This window comes from Papaver somniferum, chromosome 7 (assembly GCF_003573695.1).
Source record: "Papaver somniferum cultivar HN1 chromosome 7, ASM357369v1, whole genome shotgun sequence".
NCBI lineage: Eukaryota > Viridiplantae > Streptophyta > Magnoliopsida > Ranunculales > Papaveraceae > Papaver > Papaver somniferum.
In genome coordinates, this window is record NC_039364.1 from 194,158,306 (window position 1) to 194,181,266 (window position 22,961).

A 22,961-nucleotide genomic window follows, 5' to 3' on the forward strand; every position below is an offset into this window, starting at 1 on the left:
TTAAAAATTTGTACACCAAAGAGCTATCTCGGCATAAAACTGTAATTTTGTACTTAATTTCCTTCAAAAGAAGGAACTGGAAAAGTTAAATGAAAAAAAAATCGTTCACATATATAGTCGAATTTGCTCATTACTAAAAAAGAACGAAGAACAAAAATGCTTTTAAGATAATCATACATATTAGGACTAAGATTGTTATAATTGGGTAAGTGACATGGTTACGGGATACATCTTACCTGATACATCTGTTATCTAATACTGTACATGCTTAGGAGTTGGGGAAGCACCGAAGTCTAGATGCATGTGAGAGAGTAACACGGTAGAAGAATATATTTATTTAGTCATTTGTATTTTCTTCTCCTAATCCATAAAGAGGTACACATGTATTGTGGTTTGGAATGTGCTATTGATTGATAGTTCTGATTGTTATAAACTTATAATTTAATATAATGGTGTTCTTCTGAAATGCATGTATTCACCGGTAATGAGTAAATGTTTGATCATTTGTTTATTTTAAAATTTCCGCCATCTTCATCAGAAATTCGAACTCTATTGTTATTAGAGGTACAACAACCAAGTGTGCCGTTGTTATCCACGTTAGAAAAAAAGAAAATTTTATTTATGTTTTCTGACGAATAATTGTTGCCATGTCGCAAGAGATTATGCCATAGCTCCACCCAAGTTAACTTTAACCATGCCGGAGCTAGACCAAAACTAACCTCAACCTAATCAGGGATCATGCCATGATCCGACCAAAGCTGACTTGAACTTAATCATACCGGATCGCGATTTGACTACATCTTAACCTAACAGTAGGCCTAGATAACCTTGAAAGTCGACTACCAAGAAAAGGTTGAGCCCGGCCGTAGGCCGGGTGATACCTAATATTCGGTTTAATAAAGTCTTTTTTTTTTTTGAGTTTTGAGCTTGTTTAGGGGCCAAATTGATGAAACATTAAAGTGAAACTTCCTGGAAGATTTCAGGTTGAAGAAACTTCTTCGTATAGGTAGGTACTCTCTTATCGTCCCAATAACCATTCAGCCCAGTACCTATTCACCAAGTGTCCATATAACATGCTCTTCTTGTCTATAGAAAACCCTAATTTGGTCCTACGAAACTAAATTTCCGAAAAATCCTTATAAAAAGCTTACGCGGAGTGGATGTTACCAGCAGCCAACCATTAGGGTTTGCCACTTTCTCCTCTCTACTCATTTTTTTCACTGATTTCAAGAGTTGATTTCTAGATTTTGTTTCTTGTTGTTGAAGTAGATGCATAGTTCTAGTTGTTATTTCCTAAGTAGTGATGTTTGTTTGTGAAATTCTTAGTAAAGAGAAGCTGATTAAAACATGGCTCTATATCTGAGTCAACAGCAGGTGTCGTTTCAATGGCAATAACCTGTCTGCCGCTTAGAGCCAACAGTAATTTAATCTAACCAGAGTAAGATTGTTTGGAATTCACTTACATGTTCCAAGCCACAATATCTGGCTACATCTACAAACCATGAATCGGTTTCATTTTACTGACTCAATTTGGGTTTAATTTAATGAATTGTAAGTTAATCGTGATTTTGATCAAAACAACTTTGAGATGGCTTTATGGGCATTGATTCAGACAACGGGGATTTGTATGTAAATAGATAACAGATTACCTTTTGGATGGTGCCAATAAACATTAGTTGCTAACATGATTGGATGGTGCCAATAAACATTAGTTGCTAACATGATTGGATGGTGCCCAGTTTTGTGAATGACACCCTTCAAATTTACAGCAGCTACATTCTCATTTTTGGTTTGGTGATCAATTAATTAATCCTGTTTTGTTGTATTGGTAATGCAGATTTCACAAAATCTAGTGTCTAGTATTTTATTTGTCCTTCAATTGTAAGTGAAGGATAATTTGTGATGTTGGGATGATGAAAAAAATCGAAATCAGCACATTGATTTTTATTAATATGATCATACAACCAGCTACTTCTGACTAACATCAACAAGTATCCTTCGAGTTATCTTATATTTTTGCTCTGCTCAATGGATTTTATTCATTTTAAAATCTTTTGTTTTCTTAGTTTCAGGTTTTAGTGTTTTATTTGTCCTTCAATTCTAAGTGAAAGAGAATTTCTGATGTTGGGATGATGAAAAAAATAGAAATCAGTCGGATTCACATTGATTTTTATTAATATGATCATACAACCAGCTACTTCTGACTAACATTCATAAGTCTCTTTTTATATAGAAAGTCATGATTTTCATATTTTATTGTCTGTGAATTGTTATAGTTCTTTTTGATAATGTATCCAGCTTTTTGAGATTCATTTCTTTCTTAGGTAAGTGTGAGTATTTTAAGATTGGGTACAATGTGAGTGTTCAAGTACTCTCTATTGTTGATGGTTGATTTGGTGCTATAGAGTACTTTCAGTCTTAAAATTTCTTTGTTGGTGACAATTTTTCTTCCTTGTATTGTGGGTAATTTCAGTCTCGTTATTGTTGATATATTCACTATGTACAGAATCTGAATCCATTGCACTTGATCAGTCAGGTTATACATGTTTGGAGTTGTGTAATCTAACTTTTCTTAGTTCGTCTTGCATTCTCAAATTTAAATGATTCAATTCAACACTATGCTCAAATTTAGTAATCTTTATTCTCACTCTCCCTTCAATAGTTTTTACACTCATTTGTAATAATTGTTTATAGATTTGTCATATATTAATGCATTTGTAAGACCAGGACTTTCTGTTGAAGTAGGTTTCATTTGCAGGTTTCATTTGCATACTCTGAATTCGGCTTTACTTGTCGCATCTTGTTTTCTTTTCTTCCAGTTATGATGAATCTGTGCTGCATTGTACCAAGATTAAGGTCTATGGTTTCATATCCATAAATCCTTAATTTTGATTTGCCATTGCGGCTGTAGCTATATAAATGAAAAAAGAAGTTTACTGGCCGGTTGTTGTGAGATTTTTCTCTTTAATCGACATATCTGCTTACCGAACTTCTCACAAATCCTACAAACCAAACACTATATAGTTATTTCTCTTTATGTAAGGTTGTTGTAGGAAGGGAAGTAGGAAGAGATGGCATGGGAATCTCCATTTTGGAGACCCTTCTTGAACAGCAAATTTTTTTTTGTCATGTAAGCAATTTGCATAGGTTTTTAACCTATAGCTTCTATTGTAGTTGACGCTAGATTTCTCTTGTTTGTCTTCTTTTTATGGTGTTGGATTTATGTTGTAGTTGGTAGCCAATTTGCAGAGCAAAGTCGTCCAAATTAATGACGTGACATTTGCATTGAAGGTTGGCAATAATAAAAACCGATTCTCCGTGCCTATCATAATTTCAGTTTTGAATAAGGCCTCGAACAAGTCGTAATATTTATTAATCTCTCATATATTTCCTTGTAAGTGATAATGATTATTACTACATTTGAGTACCAAATGTCGATATGTCCGAGTGGTTAAGGAGACAGACTTGAAATCTGTTGGGCTTCGCCCGCGCAGGTTCGAACCCTGCTGTCGACGAAATCATTATTTTTAACTGATAGCTTCTATTATAGTTTACACTAGCAGTTTTGTTTTCTGTTTACAGTTTTTCTGTTTATATATACATTTGATAAAAAAGAGTTCTCCTTAATATGTGTTTTTTATGAATGAAGCTGCAGTAGATTTTGTGTAGTGTTTACTTGATATATGATCTAAACCTGATGAGAAAAAGCAGGGATTTGTTGCCTTATTGTGAACATATCTCTCGTTGATGTCATGGAAATTATAGTGAGTCATTGTTATTGGGTGAACTTCTTTAAATCACTTTATTAACAGAAAGTTCAGTAAACGATGATACATTACTTAAATTTTGGTTACATTGCTTGATTTGTCTGAATTCTCTTTGGTTTTGATAGAAGTCTCTCGCATAGAAATTTGGTTGTTTAGGTAAGTATACAATAACATATACAAGATTACACGCACATGGAGTACTATCTAAACTTTCTTAGTTTTGCATATATGATGAAGACCTGGCCATCTGATATGATGAAGACCTAACCCAAGTGATTATTTTTGGAAATCATGATTTGGAACTGATAGCTCCGGTTTTGTTTTCTGTTAATAGTTTTATGTCGTAGTAGCACATAATTATGTGTCATTATGTTTGTAACTATTAGCTTTTATTGTAGTTTACACTGGATTTCTCTGGTTTTGTTATTTGTAGCCAATTTGCAGAGCAAAGTCGTCCAAATTAGTAATGATGTGACATTTGCATTGAAGGTTGGCAATAATAAAAATCGATTCTCCGTGCCTATCATAATTTCAGTTTTGAATAAGGCCTCGAACAAGTCGATATATTTCTTTCTATTGCATTTTCCTGTTCAATCTTGTCTTCAATTGATTTCTCATGTATTTCCTTATAATGATTATTACTTCATTTGAGACCAAAAGTCGATATGTCCAAGTGGTTAAGGAGACAGACTTGAAATCTGTTGGCCCGCGCAGGTTCGAACCCTGCTGTTGATGAAAGCATGATTGTGAACTGATAGCTTCTTTTCTAGTTTACACTAGATTTCTCCGGATTTGTTTTCTGTTTACGATTTTATGTTGTAGTAGACGTGTCATTATGTTTGTAAATAGCTTTTATTGTAGTTTACACTGGATTTCTCTGGTTTTGTTATTTGTAGCCAATTTGCAGAGCAAAGTCGTCCAAATTAGTAATGACGTGACATTTGCATTGAAGGTTGGCAATAATAAAAATCGATTCTCCGTGCCTTTCAAAATTTCAGTTTTGAATAAGGCCTCGAACAAGTCGAAACATTTCTGTCTACTGCATTTTCCTGTTCAAGTTGATCCATTTCTTTCTATTGCATTTTTCTGTTCAATCTTTCATGAATTGGTTTCTCATGTATTTCCTTTTTTTCTAAACTTTTCTCATATATTTCCGTATAATGTTTTTTACTACAGTTGGGTACCAAAAGTCGCTATGTCCGTGTAATTAAGGAGACAAACCTGAAATCTGTTGGGCTTCGTCGGTGCAGGTTCAAATTCTGCTGTCGACGAATTCATAATTGTTAACTGATAGACTACACTAGATTTCTCCTGTTTTGTTTTCTGTTTACGGTGTTTGATTTACTTTGTAATTTCTTAGCCAATTTGCAGAGCAAGGCCGTCCAAATTAATAATGACGTGAAATTTGCATTGAAGGTTGGCAATAATAAAAATCGATTCTCCGTGCCTATCATAATTTCAGTTTTGAATAAGGCCTCGAACAAGTCGATATATTTCTTTCTATTGCATTTTTCTGTTCAATCTGTCATGAATTGATTTCTCTTGTATTTCCTTAGAATGATTATTCTACATTTGAGTACCAAAGGTCGATATGTCCGAGTGGTTAAGGAGACAGACTTGAAATCTGTTGGGCTTCTCCCGCGCAGGTTCGAACCCTGCTGTCGACGTGATCATGATTTTTAACCGATAGCTTCTATTGTAGTACACTCCGACGTAATCATGATTTTTAACCGATAGCTTCTATTGTAGTACACTCTAGATTTCTCCGGTTTTGTATTCTTTTCGCAGTGCTGGAGTTAGTAGCTGATTTGCAGAGCAAAGTCTCCCAAAATAATAAATTCTCGGGGCCTTTCGTAATTCAGTTTGAAAAAGGCCCTGAAAAAGGCCCCGAACAAGTCTTTGTATTGCGTTTTCTCTTCAACCTCTCATGAATTGATTTCTCATGGACTTCCTTATGATAATTATTATTACGTTTGAGTATCTTAAAGTCGATATGTCCGAGTAGTTAAGGAGACGGACTTGAAATTAGTTGGGCTTTGCATGTGCAGGCTCTAACCCTGCTGTTGACGTAATTATAATTTTCTCAGTAGTTGATTGTTTTGTTGGTTGACGTAATCATAAATTTCTCAGTACATTGTTTTGTCGGTATGTTTTAGGAATTTTATAAATTGCTTAAAAGTATATCTTGTGGTTTCATCATGGGAAAGCTTGAAATTGTTTGAGAAAGATGCAATGGCCTGGTTTTTTTTGTCATCTAAAGCTGGCTCATTTAGAACCACTAAAAGCTACCAAGAACTAAAAAATTTATTTGGTTGATTGATTTGTTTTCTTGTTCTGTGTGCATATTATGAAGTAAGAATTGGGTTAAACCAATACATTATGGTTTAGAAGTTGATAGAGGTTAGAGAATAATTAGTTTAAGATTATGAATTCATAATCAATCCAACACTGGAAAAAAATAGTGAGGTTAGTAATTCTGATAGATCCCAAATTCATTTAGAAACTTACTTAGTAGTTAGTACTACATATGTGTAGAGCCATTATCAACTAGAATAGAAATTAGGACGGAGAACTTAGACCTACTTATCTGATGGACGTAGTTTCAAATTTAAGCTAATGTGTAGCCTTTCCGTTCTTTCTAGTTTTGGTTAGTCCTTTGCACCCTAACGTTTTCATGATTTATGCTATCACCAGATCTCGGTAAATTTGTGTCCTTCCTTTAGACGTGGAGAACCCTAAATGGAGACAGTAGCGGACCAGATCTTGGTAAGTTTAGTTTAAAAACCCAAAGTATTGCTTATCCTCAAAACAGAGAGGTTTCAATTGAAGGATATTCAAATCCCTAGCTTGTCTGTTGCAAGGGATATGAATCAAGTTGAAGGTCTAGTTTGTGACACGCTCTACAGTTGTTGAAGTATGTGCTGATGCACCTTACTCACATCTGTAGCCGATGTTATTAATAGAGGCTAGTCATAATCCAGAATGGGGGAGATCAGATTTTACTGTCTAAAATGTAGTATGTAGTGGTTTTAACCCTACAGGTTCAAATTTAGTTGCCGAGAGCCGAGAAATTGGCTTGATTATTATGTTAGCTTGCTTTAGACATGTCTAGACATGATAGATAACATTTTCGTAAAAAGTAGTTCTGCAATGGTAAATTGTTTATGATTCATTTATGCATATCCGAATCTTCCATTTATTTAAAGAGTGCTGCCATTGTAAGTAAATTGGTAGGTTTTTCATGTAAAAATATCTGAATGCCTTGATGTTCAAATAAAGGGAATCAATTTATGTATAAATGTATAAGAGTATACATACCACATAAATACGAGTCAATTAAAAATTACATAAAATCCAATCTGAATGAACAAAATAAAGTTGAAAACAGAAAAACAGAACACTTTTTATGACCTCATAGTCGATGGCACCTTAAGAACCGAATTAGCCACCCCTTGTTCTTGACTGACCTTCTGTCTCTTGCAAGGATATAACTGTTTCAAAAGCTCCTGCAAGAGCTAACACCTTGTTCTTCTTTTTCTCTACAAGTTTACTTGCAGTTTCTTCAATTACATCATTATAAGCCTGAGTTTCTTTCTTCCCTTTTGCATCTTGAGTGTCCCTCTCTTTAAATTTCAGCTTTTGTGGTGTTGCCACATCTTGTGCTTCTAGTTCCAACTCCTTTGTTTGTTTGAACTTCATTTTAAAAGGCTTATTGTCTTCACTATTTTCTCCATTGGAACCTGCAAGTTTCTCATGAATTGTTGGCTTCACTGTTGTCTCATCCTCACCTTCTTCTACATTGGGTTCGAGTTCAACTTGTTCACCAGATTCAGTCTCTTGGTTATTCTGGATCTGGTTATTTGGGGATTCCTCGATATCCTTGTTGTCAACCATGTCTTGTTCGTCCTTCTCTTCATCTTCATGTTGGTTTTCTTTCGGAACTTGCTCTATTGTTTTCTCTTGTGCTTCTTCAATTTGGGCTGCAGGTGTTACTAATTCTTCTTGTTCTTGTTCCTCTAACTTCGGTGTATCTGAAATTGTTTCGTTCTCCATGCCTATATTCGTGGGTGAGTCAGAGTACTCAACATGGTGATCAATTAGTACTTGATCATGATCAGGAGGAATCTCGAAAGGAATTTCTTCCTCGTCTTCAACCTTCAATATCTCTTGTTCAGGTACCTCGTGCTCCAATATCACTTTATCTTCTTGTTCGACTTTGAAATGACTTGGTGTTTCTGTAGTTTCAGGACTAGTTGGAGCTGTATTGGAACCAACCGATGGAGCAGGACTGGATCTACTAGTCCTAGAACTGGTACTGCTGGAGCTCCGTCTTAGGGTCCTTGTTTTTGTGAGTGCTGCCTGAACAGGTTTTACAGTTCGAAGTGTTTTTGCCGATGATGTTCTCTCGAGGACGGGTTTTGAAGAAATGGAGGTTCTCTCTGCTACAGGTTTTGGAGAAATGATTTTTCTCTCCAAGATGGGTCTTGGCGAAATGACAGTTTTTGGTGTGGGAGATGAAACCTTAATGGGTGTTTTCTCTTTTGAAGAATTTGATGATAGAGTTCTTTGAAGTGTTGCAGGTGATGGAGGTTTATCAAAAGATTTTCTTCTTAAGAATTTAGGATTACTCGTATCGCCCGTAGCTGGTTTCTTTGCATGTTGAAGCTTGCAATTGCCAGTAGTTTCTTTAGATGAACTTAATGTATGTTTGAGATAATTCGGTGTCGATTTTTCCGATAAAGCCCCATGAACCTTATCAGGAGAAGTTGGAATTGATGATTTAGTTGCGAGTCTCGATGTTCTCCCATGGGTAGTTTCATGGTTTGAAGGGGATGATGATGAACCAATCTTCTCCTTTCCATGAGAAGCGTCTTTTGGTTTTGTAGCCATTTGCGAATATAGAATAAGAACCTACACAAAACCAGAGAGAATAATAACTGCTACTAGAGATTCGTCTAATATGCACAAATTCGATTATCTATAATTCAGGTATGCCAAAAATAAGCAAGAAAAGCCAGGATCAAACATATATTCACAAGAGAAGAAAACATAAGTGCTTTGCACAAGAAACAACCAAGATCAAAGTCAGAAAATTCATGAACCATCAAGAAAAACACAAGTTTAGGAAAGAGCAAACATCCAAAATCTTAAGAGAATGTGAATATAGCATACCTTGAATGAATTTGGGTGTTAATAAATCATCATGCCCATTGTTCTTCTTTGATGGAAGTATATGATTGAAACTTAACAAAATTTTTGAGGATTGAAAGATTGTTTTAGCATTGAAATTGAAGGAATTAGAGAAGAGGAGTGGTAGAGAGGTTAGTTTTTGGTTTGAAGGTCTAGTTGTTTGCACGTTATTAGGGGTGTCTCTGTGTTGGTGGTCACAAACTTTCATTTCAAAAATAAGACAGACCAATTTGAGTAATGTGGTTGACCTGGTCAAAATTAAACTCCCTATTTTTCTCTCTTTTAAGGTAATTTTGAACCACACGTAATTCAAGTAACAACTGGGTTTCAGTTTATTACCAGAATTCAGTTATTTCTTTCTTACACCATGTTGACGCCTGTAGACCATGGTGACTTTGAAATCAACTTTTGCCATGAATTACTTTTGATCTTTGATAGTTGCCGACTTAAGACAGGCAATCATTAATGCTAGATTGATCGAGGAATTCTGCGGGAGAGTTGGATCCCATTTTAGCCCATTACAATAGTCTTATATCATAACGACTGAAATGACTTCCAAATCACCATTAAATTTTCTATCGAGTTTTTGTTCAGTTAATATCTAGAATCAATCCATTATCTTGTCATTTGTAACCGGTACTTGAAACTAATTGCACAATGGCATGCAACCTAGCTAGTAACTGAAAATGTAGATTACTTAATCAAGTTTCTTGGATCATATTTGTAAGTTTTGTTGCTCACATTGTCCTTATAATCTCGTTGCATGCATTATTTCTATAATGGTCTTTGTAATGGTGTTAGATGGAACGGTAACGGTGCCATTAGGTGTTTCTACCTTAAGTTTTATTATAAAAAAAGTTACAAGACCTTTCTTATACGCCATTATCCAATTGAAAAGTGTTCGGCATATATATGTTACGTTTCTGTCATTTGACTTCTAAAATATTATTTTAAGGTATTTTATTAGGTGATTATGTCAGGTGAAAGTTCATTTTTGCTGATCGAGCAAAACAATAATGATATTTTGTTAGATAATGCCACAGTTCATTCAGCCAGAATAACTGTTTATCTAAAGGGCGTATTAACTTTTTCCTTTATAATCAACAAGAATGGTGCAAACGGCACAAACTAAAAATCCAACCCTTTAAAACCCGCCAACATCTAACACTAATTTTGACTTTCGCACATAAGGTCCATACGATTGGCACACCAAAAAAATCGGAGTGGCGGAAACTCTTTCGGTGTGTGCATATTGGGGTGCAGACCAAAGTAATTAATATTTGTGTACCTACACGAAAGGTAACATCGGTTTTTATCGGTGATACATCAAGATTAGAATTTTTAAATATTCACAAACATTTAAATTTTTAAAATAAATTGTGCCATATGATGCATTAATTCTCACGATTAGAAGTTTCACAGTACAAATTCAATTTCATTCCATTTTCAAGGATAAGAAACTTTCACGGATAAGAAACTCGTTAAAAAAAATGAAATGGTTGGAAATTTCTTTACCGAATGGATTGAGTTTTCATGGGTACAAAAGAAGGATATTATTAGGAGGAAGGGTATTGTGTATATAATTTAAGATTTATATAATTTATTCTACCAAATTACTCTTACCGATATTATCAGTGTATCGGTGAATCCGATATATCTATTTGTGCCGGCCGAAATGTGCGTTTTTATCGTTTACTCCTTACATTTCCGATGTTTTAGATATTTTAAAGGTTTTTTCCGATACACGATAAAAACCTATAATATCGGCCGATACAACCGATATTTACTACATTAGTGTGGACGTAATATGAGAAACATATAAGAACTTCTAACGAAAAAAAGAAAAAACATATAAGGACCCAAATAAAAATAGCCCTTGCAACTTTGCGGCACGTTGCAAATAGGTGCGTGCCCCAAGGTAAATCCACCTCGCCATCAAATTACAATGCTTATATGAGTTCCAAATTTCTAAAGAAAAAGAGGAGTTTCACCATTTTCTCTCTCTCTAAAGTCGCTCTGACATGAAATGTGTGCCTAGTAACTCTTCTCTCCTAGTTCAATCTAGCTCCCTGAGCTAGCAGCAACAGAAGCATAAGGTATCATTCTAACCCTTTTCATTTTGTGCTAATATGCTGTAATTTTTGCAAGGTATTCATCTGAAGTCGCTCGAGCTTCTCCAAGCTCAACCAACTTTATAGCCTTTTCCCACTCATTTGGGGATTATCCCTCTGGATTCTGTTTTTTTCTCGAACAATGTCTTTTTTTCAAATTTGCCTACTGTTCATGCATTCACTCCACTCAACTGCTCGACTATGTTGGAAACTTTTGAGGTACTTTTCCCATTCAATTCTATCAACCACAACCTATACCTCTCAGCTTTGTCCCTTTCCCTTACAAATCAGTTGTTACTGCCCTTGACTTAAGAATTAAGATATTCTCATTCTCATTCCCTCCCCTGCATTGCATGCTCATCACCCATCCCCATCTTCACAACTGCTTTGTGCCCAAATTCAATAACCTCTGTCTGACTTGCTATTTATAGACTTTCCCTCTGACCCAGGCGAGTTATGGCCTACTTTTGGGTGTCCTTACTAAAGTCGTCAAGACTGTTGGTCAAAGCAGAAGTCAATTTTCTCTGGTGGTTATTCTGGCTTTGGTTATTTGCCTTAGTAACAATGATTTCTGTAACCTGGTGCAAGAAGCTCAAAGATTTGGTATCATCTATCACACCGGATTGTTTGAAGATTGGTATGATGTCAAACACAATGAATGAATAAGAGTTATCATCGAGTATGCTCAAACAACTGGATATCAACAGAGAGTATGTCATGTCAGATTACGAAATTGCTGAAAGTAGAAACAAATCAAAATTTCTAATCATTACTAAGATCCACTGTGATTTTATGCTCAATAAGACGAAAGCAATAGAAATTGTACAACAAGTCTGGAATAGTGATTACTTTCCTGAACTTACATTGATCTTTAAAGGGAAAGAAAAGAACATATTTGTTTTTGGGCTGAAAACCATAAATGATGTTTAATATGCTTTATCAAGAAATCTCTGGAGTCTAGGTCCCTTTCTGTTGGTGGTCCAAGAATATCTGTATGGTGTTGCTCCCATGGACGGAGGGAAGTGGGTGCAACTGGGGTCTCTTGCACCCACTGGATTTTGAATTTCATGGAGAGAAGGCTTGGGTTTTGTGTAATTTGAATGGGTTGTGGGTGCAAATACTTGAAACTTTGTATTAGTAAAGTGGTCGAAGTGTCAAAACTTGCTTTTCTCTTTTTCCACCCGAAAAACACTTTCTGAGGTGGAAAACTAACGAAAACAATGATGATCACTTGAAGGACGGTTAATTATTCGAAAATTGTTGATTATCACTTTAAATTTCGTTGATGATCTCCTGAACTTTTGATTCTCCAACTGATACATATGAACTGAATGGTTATGTTATTGAATGATGTACTCAGTCGCTAACCAGACCTTACTTCGAATTTGTTGATTATCACTTCTAAAATTGAGTTTTTTACTAATGCAATATCATATATTGATTATGCTCATGTTCCTTACAGGAACTGCTAGGTATAACAAGCCTCTCGCACTTATCATATTTTTTCCTCCGCATGTAAATTATTGTGGATAAGCCATGATCCTGATGCTGTTCTAGAAACACTAAGCAGGCACAAGTTTGCTGAGCGGGTTACTATTGTCGAGCTTGGAGCGGCCAAACAGAAAATGGAGATGTAAGAGCTCAAAGAACAGGTTTTCGCACTCTCCACTCCTCATCTCATGCTTCGATTATATTTTTTGATTTTACAATTAAAAATGTATTGGCAAAAGGTTACAGCAAGAGAACATTCCACCTAAATTAATTTCTGTTCTCACTTTGAAGATTTCTAGGCTCAAGGCTGAAGGACGCCTTGGCAAGAAAAGATGGGGGAGAATCAGGGAACTTAACACGTTCAGTATCCTCAAGTTCAATTTCCTCCACCCCTGAAATACCACTCACAACAAAGAATAAAGTCTCCACCATTGTTATGTGCTCTTAGCTGTTTTCATGAAATCGCATAGTAATTACCCTCTAAGCTCACTAATGTATGTTCTTACTCTCCAATATATTTGTCCAGCGTTAGTGTGTTTGTCCCTTAGTTTAATACTAGTTTGCTTGTAGTTTAGTGAATTTTGTTGCATAATGGTTGCATGTATGTATCCGACTTGTATTTCAGGGAGACTCTCACGAAATCTTTAGACTACTCTGGCATGACATGTTGTCGTCGGATGTTGGCATCAATTTGGACGATTCCTTTGCCAAGATTGTGTATTCAAAATGGGATCAACGGTGCGCAAAAGATGTAAGATTTTATACCATGGGAGCTTCCATATTACTTTTCATTGTAGCTTAATATTTTTTTTTGACCCCATAGCACGTAAGTCTTGGATCCGTCCTTGCTCCTGATTCGATCAATATGGACATCATTACTATGTGGGATGGGCTAGTTGACCTTCCACCTGAGATACCAATCGATCCGATATCGTATAATATTGCAAGCTCAATGGCAACTTGTCTCATGGTAGAACAACCATCAAGAAGTCAGCTAACTCTATTCTGTCCCACAGCTCTAGTGGAGATTAATGTCAATCAGAAATTATGGGATCACATCCAGTCAATATTGGAAAATCTTGAAAAAATAAAGTGAAGTTGTTCTTCGAAAAACTACCAAAGGGATTCTGCAGGTACTGTAAAGTACTCAACCATCCAAGGAAGAAATGCACTCCAAATAAAAAAGAGAACTTCATTTAAGATATTCAAATGGAAGAAATGGTGGAAAAAGAAGACGAGGAAACATTTGTTGAGGAACATCTCCAAGCTATAATATCTGCAGCCTCAAATGGAAAATCTCCTATCCCTTACAAGAAGATCTAATAACTACCAGCTCGAAGAATCGAGCAAGTTGCAGATAGAAAGTGAAGCTGTAATGCATAAAAATGATAACCAAGGCTATGCTGAAGGAGCACCTTTAGTACCAAGTTTCAAGATAGGGATTCAAAATCAAGAGTAGAGCTGCACAAGACCCGGTCCAGACCCGGTGACCCGCTCCAAACCCATAATTCCCGGACCTGTACCGACCCAGACCCGGAGTAGCCAGTACAGGTACCGGTTCTGAATGTTGATACCCGGAACAGACCGGTACAGGTATTGGTTCTGGCCTATTCCCGATCTGTACCGGACCGAAATACCCGGTAAATTAGAGCCATTGATATTTTTTAGGATATTACATCCTAGCCATCCCTTGTAGGTTTAGTCTCATCTTCAAACATAGGGTATATCATTTTATTTTTTTTCGTTTTTCCCGATCTGAACTCCTCCTTCACTGAAGAGTCTGAAGAAGAGAACAAGAACAAGTGAACAACATGCACCATAGATCGTGAAATTTCTTTGTTCATACGTATCAATTTTCACCCCCCACAGATTCAAGGTTAGTCCTGGACTCCTGGCTTGAATCTCAATTTTTTTTCTCTTTTTTTTTCTCAATTTAGAAATTTGCTTTCCTTGTTTTTCTTCTGAATCTTCTTGGGTTCTTGTTTACTGATTCTTCTACAAAGTAAACAAAGATTCTTAATAAGCTTAACGAATAAGGTGACGCACTGACGCAGTGACGCTGATGCTGTTGTTTGAGTTCTGAAAGAAGTAGAAAAGGGTAAGATTATTTAGGTTTCTGAATTGATTGATTTCTTTCCTTGAAGTTGATTTGTGCTGATAGATTAAAGATGAGTCTTCTGTAAATTTTTAGTTAGAGTTTTGCATGAGGTTTAATTTTTGAGTTTGTAGAAAGTTAGGGTTTTCCCCTGTTTTTCCCAAAAACCCAAAAATTAGGGTTCGTATGAATAAGGGTGACTGTTTTGGAATCCACAGATGAAGAAGATGAATTGGTTAGGATTGAATTTGGGTTGATAGTTTAAGGTTCTGCATAGGAGAATTAGAAACTAGGGTTTTAGGTTGTATTTAAGAATTAATTGGATTGTTTTGGGAGGAAGATGAATTGGGTGTTGCTGTTGGTGTTCTTATGTAGAAATAGATCTAGTATTGGTAAATACAATTGATAAAGTTGTTCTGTTGATATGGATTTGGGTGGTGAATGATTTGGATTCAGTTGAAGGGGTTTGTATGAATTAGTCTTTGTAATTAGGTTTGGATAGAACTTAGGTTTGGATTGAACATATTAGCAAATATTACCATTCAAAATCAAAATATAGAATCATGAGAAATCAGTGTGTAGAACCTAATGTTTGTTTGGCGTTTGATCACTGACAGTAGACTTAATGTTGTAATGTTTCTCATATAGTTTCTTGTAAGATGCTTTGATTGAAAACCTTTCTCGTTTCTCTATCTTGTTGTCTTGTTAATTACCTGCACTGAATCCTTTTATTGCTCGTATGTCTCGTCTAATGTGTGCTAAGTACCATAAGTATTGGGGTGTGTATGAATCAATGAATTCTGTAATGTTTATTGCTCATCTGTTAGATCCAAGAGAGAAACAAAAGGGTTTGGAATTTACTCTTAATTGTTTGTATGAGAATAATACATGGGAGGTTCAAAGAGTTATGAGAAAGGTGAAATTAGAATTTGAGGAACTCTTTGAAGATTATAAGTCCTTGTATTCAGTTCATGAGGAGGGGTCAAGTAGTGATGCTCATACTGTTGCTTATCCAGTTAGTGTGCAATCTGTTGGTCTGTTTGCTAGAATTCAATCAAGGAGGAAACAACATTGGGACACCCCAAGTTGTGTTGAAGAGGCAAGAACAACTGAGCTCGACAGGTATTTGACAGATGTGATTGAAGGTGGAATGCGTGAAATAGGTCAACCTGACCATTTTGACATATTGGCTTGGTGGCAGGCTAATGCAAGCAGGTATAAGATACTTTCATACATGGCAAGAGATATATTAGCCATGCCTGTGTCTTCAGTGGCCTCTGAATCAGCTTTTAGCACCGGGAAGCGCGTGCTGACTCCATGGAGAGCTTCTATGTCTACAAGGACAGTCGAAGCATTGCTCTGTACACAAAGCTTTCTTCAAAAGCCCATTGCTCTTGATCTTCTATGTGACTATATACCTGATGATGCTGTTGAAGATGAGGCAGGTAATATATTAGGTTTTCTTCTATTTAATAGAACTTACTTTTCAAGTTTTCTTGTATTGCTTGCTTACTTTCTTGTTTTACTTTTTTGTTCCATGTTGCAGCCATATGGGATTCTCTGCTAAAAGAAGCTTGATGTAAACTCCGTGTCAGTGACTCAGTGCAGCCAGTGCCAATTGTTCGAGAAGTCCCCCATCCTTTGCAAGGATTTCTTTTCATTTCTTGTCGCAGACTTATGGAAATGTTGTTTTTAGTACTATGTTTTAATGTTGAACTTTGAACTTAAAGTGTGATACACTTATTATTCTGTGATGTTTTAAACCTTTGTTATTTTGAACTTTGTAATGTTGAACTTAGTCTTAGACTCTTAGTCTTAGGTTGTTACTTTACTGTGTGTGTTAAAATTCAGGTAAAAAACCGGTACCGGAGTGGAACCGGACCGGTCTTACCGGGACAGGTACAAGTCCAGGTCCAGGTACAGGTACAGGTCCTCAAATTGAAGAACCGGTCAACTCCGTGTACAGGTACCGGTTCCCACAAAAACCCGGTCCGAACCGGCCCATGTGCAGCTCTAATCAAGAGAGTTCTTTAATAGAAAATGGTGATGTTCACTTTAAAAGGTACTCTACAGAGGGGATGAGTTAGCACCAGTATCAAAGCTTCAAAGAACTGACTCTGCTATGAGAGATGGAATAATAAGAACATAGGAATCTGGTAGCTTTCGTTTTGTTCATGGACCACCAGTGGAGGTGGGTTTTCTACCTCAACCTGACTCCGTTTTTCAGATGGTGGATCCTGCATCATTTGATGAGCCTCCTCCAGGATTTGAAAAATTCAGAAAGGCCACCAAATCGACACAAAGAATTCAGTTACAAATGATTCAAGGAAAGTACGCACTTGACAAAACTCAGAGAAACAAAGGCAAAGGAAAATAATCTGAAGGGGGAGAAGAAGTGGTATACTACCTAGGAACAAAAGAGGAGACAACTCTTACCATCGAATGTGCCTCGGCCAAAAAATATTATCATTTCGAGGCCTTCAAAAACCAACAGAAAAGAAAATAAAAAAAATTAAAATTGTCAATTAGCTCTGGAGGCGTGAATATAGATAGTCAGGAGAAGAATGTACTCAAGAAGAACCTAGTGGAAATGACATCATCAAGTGGAGGGGATCGCAATTCTGGGCCTCTCCAGCAACCTAAGAAATTTAGCTCTGTGACAAGGAAAACCAAATTGAGAAAGAGAAGAATGAATACACAACTTTCAACTAAAATTCTCAAGACTAGATATGAAAAGGCTCTTATGATGGCAATGTTAAAAATCACCAAGAAAAAGCAAAGAAAGATGAAGGAAAAGGTCATAAGAATGGATTTTGAACTTCACCCTGAACTAAAACTCCCACACCAACTCATGCTAAAGAACCAAGAGACATCCTGTGACCATCCAGTTGTCCCAAATTCAACACTCTTCAAAATAAATGCCAATCTCAGTTACTTGTCTCTGCATCTCCAACCAATCCAACTCTCAACCTCTACCCTCAGCCATCCCATCCAATTCGATCCTTCTGGACCATGTGCCTTTCATTGAATTACCATCGAGTCTCCTATTCCCACCTTCTGCTGATGGAGATATGGAGCTTAGCAGTGAGAGACTTCAGATGCATACCATCAAAACCTGCACAAAAGCACAAGATGACAAATAGGCAAAAACCGTGGACACTAACTCAGCAACTACTTCTGCTAGCTCAATTCTGAAGGGACAAAGCATAAATTTGAACCATGTAAATCTAAACCCTGTCCTTCGAATCTTTCAAATCAATTCAATTCAATTAGGTCTTATCTCTTTCAAATTATGTTTCTCAATATTCTAACATGGAATTGTCAAGGTCTGACTAAATTACGAAATATCATATGGAAACCCTAGTAAAAATTCAAAACCCTGATATCCTATTTCTTCAAGAAACCAAAAACAAAGAATCATGCATTACACAAATTATAATAAAACTTCAATATCTGAGTATGATTGTCGTGAATCCAACAAGAGTAATTGGTACCGTAGGTGGAATGGTGTTGGTTTGTTCCATTAATGTCTCGATGCAACTAATTCATAGCTCTGATAGTCAAATAGATGTCCTAATCTCGGATAGATCCAGAAAATTTGATTGGCTTCTATCTGCAATGTATGGTTGTCCTTATAAAGTCAAAAAACACGAGTTGAAATTATTGTAGGACTCTTGCAGACTCTGTAAATCTGCCATGGATGGTTGTGGGAGACCTGAATTTTGTAATTCGGGAGAGCGAGAAGAGAGGTGGGAAGAAGATAAAACCCGTTGAATCTCGTTTTTTTCACAACTAATAGATGAAGCAGGCCTGATGGACTTTGGCTTTGTAGGATATGAATATATACCTGGGCTAATAGAAGAAAAGGAAAATAAGAATGATTTTTTAACGACCATGATCTTTTTGAGGGGACCATGGTTTCATTAGGCCATCTTCCATATAGTGATAAGGGGTGTCCTAAAACGTTGAAATGACTAACCTACTCTTAACCTAATTTAATTTAAAACCAAAATAATCACCTATATATATATAACCACCACCTCCTCCCACCACCATCGCCCATCACCGCCGGTTACCACCACCACCACCTCCGATTATCACCACCACCAACCACCGATTACCACCACCACCTCCTCCCACCACCACCACCACCACCACCGCCTATTTAAGAAATGTAACAACATCAATGCAATCACAATTAAGTTCTGTTACATGATAATTTTATCGAGTATAAAAGACGCCAGCCACAACCTGATTCTGCCATGGGACCACTCCGGAGGTATTTTCCAACAAACCCTTCACTTTAATTTGATTTTGATTGCTTCAATCGAATAGAAATCATCAAAATAGGGTTTTAATAGGAGTTACAGAGCCATGTTCGGTAAGGCCGATTTTCCAAAAAACCCTAGTTTACTAACCGAACTTCTTGAAAATGAAGAACACGAAGAACAGTTCGGTTCTATTGGATTTAAAACTAAGTCACCGAACTCTCTGTTCGGTTTTCGCAAAAAAATCTAAAACTACAAAGTAACCGAACTCCACCCTTAGAACCGAAAAAAAACAAGTCCAGTCTAACCGAACTGTGTTGTTGTGGCCACTATGTTGAGTTCCAAAATAACCGAACTTATCCAATAGAGTTCGGTTTTTTCGCAAAACTTTTTAAAACTACAAAGTAACCGAACTTAGCCAATATACGCTGGAACTTCACATTTTTTTTGTTCGTTAAGTTCGGTAACTTCACAATTTTATCGCAGAAACCGAACTCAAAGTTCGGTTGGTTAGATGTTAGGTTCAAGTTTGCGAAAGAACCGAACTTTGTAAACTTATATACTCTTATATTACGTAAAGTTTGGTTAGATCAAAAGTGCATGCAGTTTTCGAACCAACCGAACTTTGTACACCAAAGTTCGGTTAGTTGAGAACCAACCGAACATAATGCTGTAACTCCTAGAAATTCTATTATTAGAGAGTTCGGTAACCTGCGTGTTTGGAACAAGTAGCCGAACTACACTTTCAGATGAGTTCTGTTACTTGTTCATCTCACGGGGAAACCGAACTACAGCTTCAGATGAGTTCGGTTACTTGTTCTTCATATAAAGTAACCGAACTGTTCAAAATCCAGTTCAAATCCAGATCATTTTGAAGATTAACAAATATTCTAGGAGAGGATGCGGATGAAGAATCAGATGAGTTTTCATCATTTGAATACTCAAACTTAGTGAATTGGAAAAAAATCTATTTTCCATGTTTTTCTCCTTCATCTTCTCTAACTCTACTCTCTCAATAATTCTACTCAACTAATAATAAACCCATCTTTTAATTTAATCTCACTAATTATTTTTAACTAAATCATTCACTAATCATAACCTAAAATTAATTAAGAGGGTAGATTAGGTATTAAATAAATAACTAGATATGGGGTGACCTATAATTACTTTTAATGCCTTTACCCAAAATAAAACCATGGTCCCCCCAAAAAAACCATGGTCCCCAAAAGATCGTTCGAAAATAATTTGTAGAAGCTAGGTTAGACTGAGTGTTAACAAGCCCGGAATGGTTTTATTTCGAAACCTATTTTGAGGCATACTAGATTTTTTTGAGTCATACTAGATAATGCCAAAATAGGGTCACTAAATAAAAAACAACATCACCCCTCATCCACCATTTTTGATAATGGCATAACTACCCTTATATAATTAGTGTAAATGTTATGATTTGAATTGATTAATTATGAATTTTAAGGATTGATTAAATATTAAATTATTAGTGGTGAATTAGTAGAAAAATCAAATTTATGTGAGAGAGTTGGGATTTTTGAGAGGAAGAAGAAGAAGTGAAGAAAAAAAGCTTGGGTTTTGACTTTTGAGATTTTAGTGATTAGAAGTGACCAAAATGTGTGATTCAAATCAGAGATAAACATTTATCGAGGTTTAATTTCCTTTTATAAGTTGAATCTGCCAAAAAATTCAATTTTTAAAACCCAGATCTGCTGACCAGATGAACAGTTCGGCTGATAACTTTTGAGCCGAACCTCTGTTTTTTTGAAATTATACCTAGGTTCGGCTGATAACATAATTTCAAAAAACAGAGGTTCGGCTCAAAAGTTATCAACCGAACTTCACTAAGAAACTGAATCATCCACTAGGTTCGGCTTGAAAAATTGAGGTTCGGATGGAAAATTGAGGTTCGGCTGAAAATATTGTAAAGTCGCATTAGCCGAACATAGTGTTTCTCTAAATCATACACTAAGTTCGCTTCAAAATTGATACTGAAAGATCAGCCGAACTGATCTTCTGAAAACCCTAATTTCATCTTTGAAATCATATTCTACCGATCAAACAAAATAAAATCAATCAAAAACAAGATGGGTTTGTTACGCATACATTCTAAAATACATCTAAGAGCAATTGAGATTTTCATTTTGCATTCCAACATCGCTCACTTAGATTCGTGTTTCCTTTGTTTGATTAATTTCTTCATTGAATAGGAGTCCTAGATGTTTAAGTTTAAAGTTTATTTTGATTTTTAATTTTAGGTTTTTGAGGATAAGGTAACTATGACAAATTGAAATTATTTAGGGATATATAGGTAATTACACTACCTTTAGACACCCTTTATAAACCCACCCTAGATAATATAATGAATGAGTATGCCTCAAAAAAAATGAGTATGCCTCAAAATAGTTTTCTTTATTTCTTTCCTAGAGCAATGGTCTACTACCCGCCCCGGTCGGGTCGGATCATAGCCCGATTCTAGTTAGGACTTCACCTTGATGGAAAATCGGTGCTAAACCTTTTAAGTTCTTCGGAAGTTATCTTGAAGACCCCATGTGCTTCAAAGTAATTGAAGAAGCGTGCGTGATTGAGGTAGATGGTTCACAAGCCTTTAAGTTTGTATCTAGGATAAAAAATGTAAAAGAAAAAGATTAAAATTTGGAATAGGGACCACTTCGAAAATACTCAAAACAACATTAATCAAACTCTTACGCATGCTAAAAATGTTTTAAAACTCCCAGAGAATAGTCTCAGGATTCAACTTACCCAAGATGACCTAAAAAGAAGGTACAACTTTGAGGAAGCTTTTTGGAAAATAAAGGCAACAAATAATAACTTAAACCTAGAAGATAAAAACACTGGATAGTTACACTCGTCGGCCAAATATAGAGCAAAGAAACTAAGAAATAGAGGCTATCAAGCAGGAAATGGTGAATGGTGCCACAATAGAATAGAGATAGAGAATACGTTCTATAAACATTTTAACAACATGGCCACCTCCTCCAAGCCAGTCTTCCAAGAAAAAATCTTAAGTTTAATCCCAAAAAGCATTTCAAAGGCAGATAACAACAAACTTTTAAGAATGTCGTCAGAATTGGAAATAAAACTCATTGTTTTTGATATGCACCCAGACAAATCGCCGGGCCCAGATGGTTTCCCGACAGGATTTTACCAAAAAAACTGGCATCTTCTAAAGGATGATACCACTAAAATGGTCAAACAATTCTTTAAATCAGAATATCTCCTAAAAGATCTCAACGCCACCTTCATAACTCTGATTCCAAAGAAGGATAACCCATAATCACTAGAAGACTACCGCTCAATCTCTTTACGCAACACTATTTACAAAATCATCTCTAAATTGCTTGCAAACAGAATAAAGCCTTTTGTCGATAAATTCATCTCCCGTTATCAATCGGCTTTTGTCCCTGGTATGCAAATCACAGATAATATTGTAATATCCCACGAGTTTATCCACATTATGAGAACTAGAAAAACAAAAACAAAAAAGAGAAGGTTTTGTAGGGATTGGATATGTCTAAGGCGTTTGATCGAGTCGAATGGAGTTTTTTGGCCCGAGTGATGACAAGACTGGGTTTCTATGAAGAGTGGATTGAATTAATTATGCAATACATCGACACTACTTCGAGTGTTATCCTAGTGAATGGCACCCCTTCGGGTTTCTTTAAACCGAGTAGAGGAATCAGGCAAGGGGGCCCTTTGTCCCCTTGCCTCTTCATAATTTGCATGGAAAGTCTCTCTAGAATGATTCTCAAAGCTGAAGAAAAAAATGGTTACATGGAGTGAGTTTCTCAAAAAACTCCCTGACAATGTCACACATGTTATTTGATGATGATTGTCTTATCTTCACTAAAAATAAGGACTGAAACGTCTGATGACTATCCTTAATATGTTCAACAAAGGCTCGGAACAGTTGATAAATTATGAGAAATCTGGGATATTTTTTAGCAAAACCGTTACTAATAGAAATGTCAGAGAGAGACATTCTACAAAATGGGAAGAATAAGGCTAA

The 22,961-nt window shown here is 36.1% G+C and overlaps 1 protein-coding gene, 1 long non-coding RNA gene and 11 other non-coding genes across 15 annotated transcripts; 11 read left to right on the forward strand and 2 right to left on the reverse strand.

Annotated features, from left to right (window-relative positions):
• The first annotated feature begins 1,904 nt into the window (after nucleotides 1–1,904).
• On the forward strand, nucleotides 1,905–1,983 carry LOC113300829. Its single transcript, XR_003335940.1, has one exon. It is a non-coding gene; the product is annotated as a small nucleolar RNA R12 (small nucleolar RNA).
• Nucleotides 1,984–2,123: 140 nt separating this feature from the next.
• Nucleotides 2,124–2,209, forward strand: LOC113300827. Its single transcript, XR_003335938.1, has one exon. It is a non-coding gene; the product is annotated as a small nucleolar RNA R12 (small nucleolar RNA).
• Nucleotides 2,210–2,902: 693 nt separating this feature from the next.
• Nucleotides 2,903–3,001, forward strand: LOC113300881. Its single transcript, XR_003335987.1, has one exon. It is a non-coding gene; the product is annotated as a small nucleolar RNA snoR109 (small nucleolar RNA).
• Nucleotides 3,002–3,248: 247 nt separating this feature from the next.
• On the forward strand, nucleotides 3,249–3,370 carry LOC113300837. The gene has a single exon (XR_003335948.1). It is a non-coding gene; the product is annotated as a small nucleolar RNA snoR86 (small nucleolar RNA).
• A 63-nt stretch (nucleotides 3,371–3,433) lies between these two features.
• Nucleotides 3,434–3,515, forward strand: TRNAS-UGA. Its single transcript has one exon. It is a non-coding gene; the product is annotated as a tRNA-Ser (tRNA).
• A 186-nt stretch (nucleotides 3,516–3,701) lies between these two features.
• On the forward strand, nucleotides 3,702–3,838 carry LOC113300891. The gene has a single exon (XR_003335995.1). It is a non-coding gene; the product is annotated as a small nucleolar RNA snoR74 (small nucleolar RNA).
• A 372-nt stretch (nucleotides 3,839–4,210) lies between these two features.
• Nucleotides 4,211–4,335, forward strand: LOC113300836. Its single transcript, XR_003335947.1, has one exon. It is a non-coding gene; the product is annotated as a small nucleolar RNA snoR86 (small nucleolar RNA).
• A 91-nt stretch (nucleotides 4,336–4,426) lies between these two features.
• Nucleotides 4,427–4,502, forward strand: TRNAS-UGA. The gene has a single exon. It is a non-coding gene; the product is annotated as a tRNA-Ser (tRNA).
• A 171-nt stretch (nucleotides 4,503–4,673) lies between these two features.
• On the forward strand, nucleotides 4,674–4,798 carry LOC113300834. The gene has a single exon (XR_003335945.1). It is a non-coding gene; the product is annotated as a small nucleolar RNA snoR86 (small nucleolar RNA).
• A 339-nt stretch (nucleotides 4,799–5,137) lies between these two features.
• On the forward strand, nucleotides 5,138–5,262 carry LOC113300835. Its single transcript, XR_003335946.1, has one exon. It is a non-coding gene; the product is annotated as a small nucleolar RNA snoR86 (small nucleolar RNA).
• A 90-nt stretch (nucleotides 5,263–5,352) lies between these two features.
• Nucleotides 5,353–5,434, forward strand: TRNAS-UGA. The gene has a single exon. It is a non-coding gene; the product is annotated as a tRNA-Ser (tRNA).
• A 1,601-nt stretch (nucleotides 5,435–7,035) lies between these two features.
• LOC113299287 (microtubule-associated protein RP/EB family member 1-like) lies at nucleotides 7,036–9,108 on the reverse strand. Its single transcript, XM_026548288.1, has 2 exons — nucleotides 8,940–9,108; nucleotides 7,036–8,678 (listed from the first exon to the last, which is right to left on the reverse strand). The coding sequence occupies exon 2, from the start codon at nucleotides 8,655–8,657 to the stop codon at nucleotides 7,209–7,211; it is 1,449 nt and encodes a 482-aa protein (XP_026404073.1). The 5' UTR covers nucleotides 8,658–8,678; nucleotides 8,940–9,108; the 3' UTR covers nucleotides 7,036–7,208.
• A 7,780-nt stretch (nucleotides 9,109–16,888) lies between these two features.
• Nucleotides 16,889–18,457, reverse strand: LOC113299288. 3 transcript variants are annotated; one of them, XR_003334778.1, is made up of 4 exons: nucleotides 18,149–18,457; nucleotides 17,479–17,769; nucleotides 17,236–17,308; nucleotides 16,889–17,132 (listed from the first exon to the last, which is right to left on the reverse strand). It is a non-coding gene; the product is annotated as an uncharacterized LOC113299288 (long non-coding RNA). The 3 variants fall into 3 exon arrangements; XR_003334777.1 differs by having other exon boundaries at nucleotides 16,889–17,308; XR_003334776.1 differs by having other exon boundaries at nucleotides 16,889–17,769.
• Between the last annotated feature and the right edge of the window lie 4,504 nt (nucleotides 18,458–22,961).

Excerpts from the sequence above, each read along its gene's own strand:
- LOC113299287 (XM_026548288.1), bottom strand. The coding sequence starts at position 8,657 with ATGGCTACAAAACCAAAAGACGCTTCTCATGGAAAGGAGAAGATTGGT.